Raw genomic sequence first — 10,921 nt, 5'->3', positions numbered from 1 at the left:
AATCAAAGGGTACAAATTTGCAGTTATAAAATGAATAAATTCAAGAGACCTAGTGTATGACATGGTGACTACAGTCAATTATAATGTACTGCATACTTGAAATTTGCTAACAGAGTAGATCTCAAGTGTTCTTACCACACACACACACACGAAATGGTAATGATGGGAAGTGATTGATATGTTAGATTATGGTAATTTGTCAAAACATCACCTACATCTTAAATACACACAATTTTTATTTGTCAATCATACCTTAATAAAGCTGGAAAAAAATTAAATAACATCTGTGATTCATAGTATATTTCTTTTGAACAGCACTGAACTAGGATTACAGAATTCTGCTCAGGAGGCCGTGATCATAGACCTCTAAATGGCTACCAGCCAGTATAAGCAACACCCCCCCCCCAGCAGCCCCCCATCCTTGTGGTCATAAATTCAACTTGCTTATTGTGAGAATCAAATGAGTTAACATGTGCAAAGTGCAAAGAAGGAAATATAACAAGAACTATTATGTTAGCTATTATTATTGTTACTAGTATTTTTTGTTGTTAGTATTATTAGCCAAAATTTCAAAAAGTACAATTTAGCAGAAAAACATCTTTGGCAGAAACATCAAGGAGAGTAACGCTTGGCCCAGACTAAAAATGCTCACATCACCAGCGAAAGATCAAATTGCAAAAAGCTGGGGCCCCTCTGAAATCAGTTGGCCCAAGTAGGACCCTGACTAGGGTGAGGCGAGTGAGGCATTTTCCTTGGTGCAGAATTTAAGGGGGCATCGAAAAAGTCAGGACTCGAGAAATAATATCCTAATGTAATTGTTTTACTAAATCCAAATTAACGCAAAAATAAAGACAATGGCAGTATCACGGGCTTCCCACTTTGCTGCAGGCCCCAAGGATGGCTCAGAAAGATGCACAGCGACTGATCCTGCCCCTGTTAACTCACGCTTGGCCCAGTCCAGCCCAACTCGAAGTCCAAGTTCCAGGAAGTGCAGCGCACCCAGGGGAATGGGGGGGGGGTGGGGGGGGGGGTAGGTGTTGTACCTGGTACAGCAGTGAGGAAAGGCTTTTCCTTTTCTCACTAAATAGACCAACCCCTAAGGAAGCCGGGATCCCCAACCTGGGAGGGTGGGGGGAGGGGGGAGGAGGGGACTTGGCCGCGCTGGGCCGCGAGGCCTGCAGGTAACTCCCAGGCTGCCCCGCGGCCCTTCCCATGACGCACTACGGTGGCGGAGCCACAGCCGAAGCCAAAGTGAGAGCCGTTGCCGCCTCCTCTGATAGCCCGCGCTACTCACCTGGCCCAGAAGCGCCACCATGAGCTTTTCGTGGTATGGCGACATCTCTAGCTGGAATGCTTTGGGCTTCGGCGTCACTAGCGCCCTAGACATCCTGGTGATGGTTTTGTACTTCCTGTTGGTCCTGGGCATCGGGCTGTGGGTACGTCGTCGGGGCCCGGAGGGGAAGGCGGGGCCCTGGACCCCAGGCTGGGTTTGACCCCCTCCCTGCCAGTCACCTGGTCCCCGACCTTGCATCCCGCCCCAGTATCCTGCCCCAGCCTATGCACAGCCCTTGTTGGCCGGTGGAGACCTCTTCACTCTCCCTGTGCCTACCTACTTCCTACCCTCCAGCCAAAGGTAAATAAATGCAAATCCTCAGTAATGGAGCCATATTGATTAATCTCACGTGTCCCCCACCCCCCCACCACCACCCAAATAAATGAGCAGGCTCAAATCCCTCCCCCGTGATCGCTACCTGGAACCTGAGAGGTGTTTGATAAGCAGGCGCTATTAAGATCATGATGATGATGGTGATAATAGTGACGGCTATCTCTGATTAGGCCTTTAAGTGACAGGTCTGCTGTGAGTGCTTCAAGTTCATGTCCTCACAACCCTGCTGTGAATAACATACTGTCATTCCCACTAATTCCCCAGTTGAGGAAACTGAGGCTCAAAGAATTTAAGTAACCAGGGAAAGATTGGGTCCAGATTTGAACCTAGAGCTGTCTGATCTGACTCATGATCTTAATCCCTTTGCCTTGCTAGCAAAATCTCAAAGGTCACTAGTAACTTAGGGCTCTAAGTGTTCCCTTTAAATCTGAATAAAAAGCTTATTTCTTCGTACAAGCTTCTTTTAAGAGGGTGGAGACCATGTCTCCTTTATTGCCATCTGCCCACTAGAGCTTAGTACGTAAGCACTCAAAAAGGTGTCTTTTAACCATGCTACCCTGGGACAGGCCTGCATTCCAGCGAAAGATCAGATGGGTATGACAGCTTTGGTTGGTGTCATGGTGTCACCCCTCCGATAAGTTGTTAACCATCAGAAGCCTCTGCCTGGCCTGCTTCACCAAGCAGGAGTATCTGGTGACTGCCACCATTCACTAAACCAATGGGAGAGTTTTCATTCTGGGTGGCCCCCACCCAGCTGAAGCTTTCATGCCCATGTGACCTTTACTTTGGGACACTTCACCAGGTTACGAGCAGGATCTTACTGTGCAGAATCTTACTGTGCCTTTCAAAATACGATCACTGGACACTCTTTTTGAGGGCTTACACTAAGTCACTATGCTGCTAGTAAGCAGATAGAGTAATGGAGACATGGTCTCCATCCTATTAAGAGAATTTTGTACCAGAAGAGAAAATATAGGCTCTTTATTCCAAACATAAAGGAGAAATCTGGGGTGTTTATCCAGATCATTCAAACTGAGGATTTTTTTTTAATTGGCCTCAGTTATGAGAAACATCCTTCTAAGTACCCAAAGACACAGGGTCTCTGAGTAATGAGTACTTATTTTTGGATCCTTCTTCTAGTGCTCTCATTGAATTGGGAAGCCCCCACCCAGTTTTGTCCCAGACTCAGTTGGGGCCTAAGTCTGGCCAAGGTCAGAGGACTGGTAAGCCATCTGGTCATTTCCTAAAGAAACCTGCTGTTCCTTCTGTTCTGGGAGCCATAAAACATACATAGTTATCCAGAATGCTCTGATCTTTTCCCTTCTTTGTATTATCTTTCCATTTGTTCTTTTGGATAATCTTACATTGTTTTTAATTAGGAAAATATTAACATGCTCATTGTAATAGCGAAAAGATGCATAAATAAAGAATAAGTTACTATTCTTCCCCCATCCATTCCCATCCCTCTGAGATAACCATGGGTCATGTATCCCTCCCCTTTCTCAGTGCTTATCCAAACATGCAGACACACGTAGAATTTTGTGTTTTGTCTTTATAGAAGATGCGATCGTATCATACACATTACTCTGCAGCCTGCCTTTTCCCCCACTTACTATATATGGAGAGAATCCTTTAGGTCAATGGATAGAGATACTGCTTATGTTGTTATTAACTGCCTAGTAGTCCCCACAAATAGATACTATCCAGCTCTTCCCTACTAATCTACACTTAGATTGTTGCCAGGTATTGGTTTTGATGCCAGGTATTGTTGTGTTGGTACTTTTAATCTGTGTAGCATGGATTCCCAAAATTGGAAGTGCTGGGTCAGAAGTATACATTTATTTGAAATTTTAGTAGATATTACTAAATGCTAATCTCCAGAGCTTGTTGAGATTTACATTTTTCACAAGCAGGATATGATCATGCTCTTTCCCCCAAGACTTGCTCATTACTGTGTGTGTGTGTGTGTGTGTGTGTGTGTGTGTGTGTGTGTGTGTGTGTTTTGCCAGCCTGATGGGTGGACAGTGGTATGTCTTTGTAGCTTTAATTTGTACTTCCTAGACTCCTAGTGAGGTTGAGCATCTTTTTATTTGCCATTTTTTATCTGTGTTGTTTGCTTTTATCAACTTCTTTGTCATTTGACTTGCTCATCTGTTTTCCCCAAGCTGTCATTTGTCCAAACCAGTGTTTACTACTTATATTTGGGACCAGATAATTCATTGTGGGTATCTGTCCTGTGCATAATAGGATGCTTAGAAGTATCCTTGACGCCTGCCCATTCATAACCAAAAATGTAACCAGACACTGCCAAATATCCCCTGAGTGGTTGGGGAAAAAAATCATCTCTGTTGAGAGCCACTGGTCTAAACTATTAATGGTGTCTTTCTGTCATTTGAGTTTTTGTTCACCTTGAAGAAGTCAACTATCTCTCTTTTCCTTTGCATCTTCTAGATTTCCTGCTTTTCTTAGGAAAGTTTTCTCCCATTCCAAATTTGTACAAATATTATCCCAAATTTTCTTCTAATAGTTTATAGTTTTTTCATATTTAAATCTCTAGAACATCTGAAAATTATTTTTATGTATGATTCAATGGATGAATCTAGCTTTATTTTCTTCCAGTTATTAAACCACCCTTTTCTTGCTGAACCAAATTGCCCACATTCACACAGATGGGACTTCTTTCTGAAAGCATTCATCAACTCCTGTCTGCTGAGTCCCCCAGGGAACTGAGAAATCAGTCTTTGCTGCTAGTGTCTTGGCTCTTATAGGATGGTAAAGGGAAAAAACTTACACTTTGTTTTTGTTTTTGTTTTTCTCTTTTTATCAGTCTCAGCCCAGAGATCTTTGAGAAAGAGTTGGTTGTATCTTCTTCCCCCACCAGCCTGGCTGCTGTGGTGGTGTTATTATTCCAAGAAGAGAGCATGGAGGAAGGAAGAGGCAGGGACAGGCACTTAAGCCACCTTCTCCCCAGGATCTGCTTTTCTTACTGTCTGGTCCTCTCTTTGTGGAAAGCGAGGATGCTTTTATTCTGAGAACAGATGAATTTTTTTAAGTCCTTTTAAAAGTTTCCCAGCTGATGCTTTCCTTAAAAAGTTCAGCTCTGCACATAGTAGACCCTTGGTAAATATTTAGTGACTAGATGAGGTGAGACTAACCTAATGTGTCTGATTTGGAGAGTTGTTTCTTTGGTTTGAGGCTTTATGATGTGAGGAAATTGCATTATAATATAGATACGTCGGATGGCAGGATTTTTTTAATGTTTATTTATTTATTTTGAGAGAGAGAGAAAGCAGGGGAGGGGCAGAGAGAGAGGGAGAGAGAGAGAATTCCAAGCAGGCTCCATGCCCAGCAGGACTCAATCCTAGGAACTGTGAGATCATGGCCTGAGCTGAAATCAAGAGTCAAGACGCTTGACCAACTGAGCCACCCAGGCACCCCTCAGACGGCAGTTTTTAAGTTCACTCTTCCCACAGAAACATATTTCTGTCAATCAGCTGTCATCCTTAGGTCATGCCAGTCCTAGGCATTCCAGGAAATCCCCAGGATTGTCTTTTGGCCACATCAGAGTCTGGGAATCAGAGCTGGGGAGCCTGAGTAGAGAGGACTTGGATGTGTTGGAAGGACACCGTAATAATGGCAGAGTGACAGCTGTTCTGGAAGAAGCTGGGCGCCTGTTCAGGTTTGCCATTCCTCACTGATCCATACATTCACTAACCACTCATCTCCCAGACTCTGCTAGAAGCTATGACACTGGTTAACTAGTTGGGGGAAAAAATAAAGCAATATTAATTTCTCAGAAGTGTAGAGAAATGGAGATGTCCACACAATCAGAGCTAGAAGAGACTGTAGTCTCCTGCTGGGTGGCCAGAGTAACCCAGTGAGTAGGGGCTTCTATTCCTAAAAAGAAAGAAAGGGAAAATGGATTTGGGGGGGTCTCTGCTAAAGAGATTTATGGATAAATGAAGGTGATCGTTTGAGAGATCTGTGTCTTTGGAGCAGTTTGTTTCTTGTATTTCTATTGTTCATTTGTTTTTAAGGCTATCCTGTCAAGCAGTCGTGGGACAGTAGACGACTTCTTCCTGGCTGGCCGCAATCTAGCATGGTGGCCGGTGAGTAAGGCTTGCATGTGGCAATCCGCTTAGGCGGCCACATGTTAACTTGTCTGTTACTTTAATGTAGATATCTTATACCCAAAATAATTTGAAGTTGCTAAATTGGGAAAGTCATTTCATTAGAGTTTGCTTAACTCGTAAGTAGTTTCTTACCAAAATGTTTTCATTCAACTCAGTTTAATTCACTAACCATTTATTAGGTGCCTGGTATGTACAAAGCATTGTTCTAGGTTCCAGGACACAGGTGGGGAATAGACAGTCTTGCCTGCTGGAAGCCCGCAATCTAGAAAGGGAGTTATATGTGTATCCAGCAAATTGCATCACGTTACAGTGCAGGACAGCAGTGAGTCTGGTGGGAGGTGCACAGGCCAGATACTGATGAAAGGTAAACTCAGGCTTGCTGGGTGGAGGGGGTACAAGACGGGAAAGGTCTTCTAGAGGTAGGGTTATCTGAGCAGGGTTTGGAGGTGGAGTAGGTGTTTGCAGGTAGAGTGTGAGGGCATCCCAGGCAGAAGGAACAGCATATACCAAAGCTTGGGTATGGAACAGCATGATGCTAGATGGAGGGAGGCAGGGTAGAAACCATTTCTTGTCTTTTATGTATTATTCATTATTCAAAGTGACTCCATCCAAGAGGAGTGCCTCAAAACCCCCACAGCAGAAGAGGCAGCTGCCTGTCCATGACCCTGTACCCAGGATAGAGTGGGTAGGAGTGCCCCAGGGAGGAGGAAGATGTGGGTCACCAGAAGGGCCCAACCTCCTAGGACCCAAGGCAAGCCTGAGCCAGTGCTGCTTTATAACTTATTATGTAAAAATAGGGGCGCCTGGGTGGCTCAGTCGGTTAAGTGTCCAACTTCAGCTCAGGTTGTGATCTCATAGCTCATGAATTCAAGCCCTGCGTGGGGCTCTGTGCTGACAGCTCGGAGCCTGAAGCCTGCTTTGGATTCTGTGTCTCCCTGTCTGTCTGCCCTTTCCCACCTCACACTCTCTCTCTCAAAAATAAACAAACATTAAAAAAAATTAACTGTAAAATGTACATGTAAAATGTACATGTACATGTAAAAATGTACATGCATTTCCAGCACAGGAATGTAAGGTACATTTAGAGAATTATATAAGAAGCAGGCCCTTACTCATTAATATTCTTTGCCCTCAAATGTTAACCAGTCTTATGGCAAAGATTTTTTTTTCACACTGGGGTAGTACTTCAAAGAGAGAAATCTTGTCTCAGAAGGAGAAATTGTCTTTATTCAAAGGGAAAAAGAAAGTACACTTACTCTGATGGATCCAACAACCTAGCAGAAATGGCTTTGCCTCTTAGCTGGGAGATTTGGGGAAAAGCATTTTCCTGGCATTTAACTCTCTGAATTATACTTGAATCTTCTTTTTTTTTTGTAAACCTGCTTTAGAAAGAGATTGAATGCAGCAAAAAAATGTTTGCAATGGGCCTCCTACCTTAGTTTATTTTTCTGCAGAGGATTCCAGCAACACAGCCTCTTCCTGGGCTGTGAGACCCCCAGTCTTTTGCCTGAGCCACTTAGACCTGTAGTCATGTTTTCTGTACCTAGAGAAATGACAATCTTTCCCATATTACCTCATAAAACTGACACTTCTAACGGTTTCCAAGAGACAGTAACATGCTTTGCCCTCCCAATGTTTACGTATGTTATGATTTATTAATTTCTTTGCTGTGGCTTCTCTTTTCATTGTTAGGGTTATTGCTTCATGAACAAAATATTTTATGGTATTAGTAAAGGAAACTAAAAGAATGATTTTTGCCACTCTGGCTATCTTTTTTGTTTTATATTCTTATTAGCAGATACCTGATGGGTATCAGCTGCTCTTGTTGAGGCCCTCCATGTGACTGACTTTTCCTTCTCTCCTTTTTTTTTTTTTTTTTTTTTAAATTGTACATGGCTTATTCTTGTGCCCAGTTCTCAGTGCTCATCTAAGCTGGCTTGGCAGTGGTGAAACTCTGAGGCTCTTAGTCCTTCCTCCCTCCCTCCCTGTTTTGTCGCCTTGCTCTCCTCCTTTCCAGCTGCCTCCCCAGCTGCTCATGGTCAGTCTCCCCAGCTGGTTTTCCCCATCTCCCTCGCTTCTTAACACTGGAAGTCCCCAGGGCCCACGCCTGACTGCTTCTCTCCAATCACACTCAAATACTTGGCAACTCGTCTAGCTCATGGCATTGAATACCAGTTACATGCTAACAAATCACAGGTCTCTCATGTGAACTCCAGACTCACACATGACACCTGTACTGTTTGACACTGCACTTGAGAGGTCTATCAGGTATCTCAAACTGAACAAGCCCCAAAGGGAGCCCTGGACTTCCCTCAGCAAATCTGCTTCTCTCACCACCTTTCTTTTCTCCTGAATAGCAACACTCCATCTTCTGGTTGCTCTGGTTAACAAACATGGAGGCTTGTTAGATGCTTTAGTTTCTCTTGTACCCAACGTCCCATCTATTAGGAAATCCTGCGACTCGATCTAAAAAATATCTTTCAAATCTGACCACTTCCCATCAACTCTGCCTCCAGGTCCATGCTGCTATTGTCTCTCACCTGGATTAAGTATAACAGCTTGTTGAGCTCCCTCCTTCTACCTTGGCTCTTCTATATGCAATCTCAACAGAGCAGCTAAAGAGAGTCTATTAAAACTCAAGTCAGACCATGTCACTTTTCTGCTTAAAACCCTGTTGGGGTGCCTATGTCACCCAAAATGAAAGTCCAGCCCCTTACAGTGGCCTGTAGTAGGGCACAGATGTCCTGTACCTCGTTACCTCTCTGACCTTGCCTCCCAGGATGCCTGTTCCCCATCTCTAGCCAGTGTCCTTGAACAACCCAGCTGTGTTTCTGCCTCAGGGCCTTTGCCCCTGATGCTTTCTCTGGCTGGAGCACTCTCCCCAGAATCCCCATGGCTTATGCCCCCACCTCTTCTGGTTTTCTTCTCTCAGACAGTCTACCCTGACCACCCAATTTCCCAGTACTTCCTATCCACCTCTCCAGTTTTTTTTCCTCTATAGTATTTATTACTATCATGCTATAAAATAATCTTCTAATTTATTTTGTTTATTCTCTTTTTCCCAAAAGAATGTTGGCTTCATGAGAGTAGGGATTTTTGTCTAGTTTACTCACTAATGTATCCCTAATACCTAGAACAGTGCCTGGGCATAGTTGGCAATGGACATTTATTAGTAGTTATTAAATTAACAAATGGTGCCTTTTAAAGCTATCTTTTAATTTAATAACATGCTAGCAACTTCCAACATCTGTATAAACATAGATAGGTAGATTTATTTTATATTTATATACAGTTGCATAGTGTTATATCATATGGACACGCCACCATTTAAATACCATATTATTGGGCAAATTAGACTGTATATAATTTTTAACTATTATGGTAAATGTAGTGAACATTCTTAATAATAAAAATAACTACTATTATTTGAGTATTTATTATGTGCCACTTCTAAGACTTTTTTGCCTTACAATTGTCCCTGTTAAGGTATTTGATATCTGTATGTTCTCAACGATGGCTTATTAGTGCATTTTACCTTGTAAAAGGTAGTTCTATAAGGTAACTATAAAGTTACTTTAAAAAATTTTTTTTATTATTATGTTTATTTATGAGGAGAGGTAGAGAGAGAGAGAGAGAGAGAGAGAGAGAGAGAATCCCAAGCAGACTGCACCGCCAGCACAGAGCCTGACGTGGGGCTTGAACCCATGAATCTGAGCCAAAATCAAGAGTGGATGCCTAACTGACTGAGCCCCCAGGGGCCCCTAATGCTTTTGATCTTGAATACTACTTTATCCTATGTCAATATTGTCAGTGATGAGGTGTTTGTTTTTACCTAAAAGGCTTCATTATTTTCAACCTCTCTTGATAATTTAGTTTAAAATCTATCTCATGTCAAAGGCATCATAGTTGGATTTTTGTTTTGAATGGAGTGGCTATCTCTACTCAATTAAAAAGCTGTTATTGGTTTAGGAGGGATTTTGCTCATTTAAATACCTCTAGGAATTTTTTCTTTTGAAAGTAACAGATGTTGATTGTAAAAAGCCCAAAAGTTATAGTCTAAGTATAGAACTTGAAATTTTCTCCTCATTCCATCTCTATAACCATAACTCCAGAAATATTTTGTTATATATATATATATATATATATATATATATATATATATATATCCAGAACCGTTCCCATGCATATATAAGCATATATCTGTGCAAGTGTAAGATGCACACATAAAATTTTAATGAGATTATATCATACATACTGCTTACCTTATTGTTTAATGAAAAGCTCCTTTATTCTTTCTGTATGCTACATTGTATTTCATCATATTCATGCACCTTAGTATTTTAACCAATCACTTACAACCAGTTAGATTATTGATATTTTTAAATTATTTAGACAATGATGAAATTGCACTCTGCTAATATTTCTGCATTAGGGAATTGCAAGTAAGTGGGTGGAGCATGTGAAATGTGGCAATGTAAGAATGGCCATTCTTTTTTCATGTTCTCTCTTCTCACTGGCTTCTAATTTGTAGGTAGGGTGTTTGTGTAGAAGAAACATAAATGGGAATTCTGCCCAGGGAGTAATCCCCTTTGAGAAAATGGAAAATTCAGTTTACATTTGTGAAAATGAATTCTTGGAGTTGGACTGATAGTTCTGCTAGGTAATCACCTTTTGATTTTCAGATAGGCGCTTCTCTTTTTGCCTCCAGTATTGGCAGTGGCCACTTCATGGGCCTGGCTGGAATAGGAGTGACTTCAGGGATTGCTGTTGGGGCCTTTGAATGGAATGTAAGTAATACCTTGTGCAGCAACTAACCTCCCTCTTTATTATTGTCCAAATAAAACTCCTAAATATAAAAACTTGCTTTCTACCTCTGGTAAATATTGAAGACCTCTTAGAAGTCACAGAAGAAAAGAACCAAGTCTTTGATTTTCAAAATGATTGTGCTAGTTTTCATTCTTCTTAGTTAATGAAGTTAATGAAGAGACAGAGAATGTTTACATCCCAAGGGCTATAGGAATACAATGAACAAAGAACTTTTAGGAGACCATCCAGGGAGGAAAAAGAGAAAAGACCATATTAACATTTAAATAGATGTGTACATACATGTTTATGTGTAGAT

At 41.9% G+C, this 10,921-nt stretch overlaps 1 protein-coding gene across 6 annotated transcripts in view; it reads left to right on the top strand.

Moving 5' to 3' along the window:
• Nucleotides 1–1,201: 1,201 nt before the first annotated feature.
• Nucleotides 1,202–10,921, top strand: part of LOC122203710 (sodium/glucose cotransporter 1-like) — a 57,250-nt gene continuing 47,530 nt past the window's right edge. For 2 of the 6 annotated variants that reach the window (XM_042910742.1, XM_042910740.1), the window contains exons 1-3: nt 1,205–1,436; nt 5,704–5,775; nt 10,482–10,586. In XM_042910742.1, coding sequence (XP_042766676.1) covers nt 1,314–1,436; nt 5,704–5,775; nt 10,482–10,586 — 300 coding nt within the window. In that variant the 5' untranslated portion in view covers nt 1,205–1,313. Of the gene's footprint in view, nt 1,437–2,817; nt 2,890–5,703; nt 5,776–10,481; nt 10,587–10,921 lie in introns of those variants that run through there. The other 4 variants (XM_042910743.1, XM_042910745.1, XM_042910741.1 and 1 more) reach the window with 4 other exon arrangements.

Source organism: Panthera leo, chromosome D3 (genome assembly GCF_018350215.1).
Source record: "Panthera leo isolate Ple1 chromosome D3, P.leo_Ple1_pat1.1, whole genome shotgun sequence".
Classification (NCBI taxonomy): domain Eukaryota; kingdom Metazoa; phylum Chordata; class Mammalia; order Carnivora; family Felidae; genus Panthera; species Panthera leo.
The sequence above is the reverse complement of the archived record's forward strand: the minus strand, read 5'-3'. Positions and strand labels throughout refer to the sequence as shown.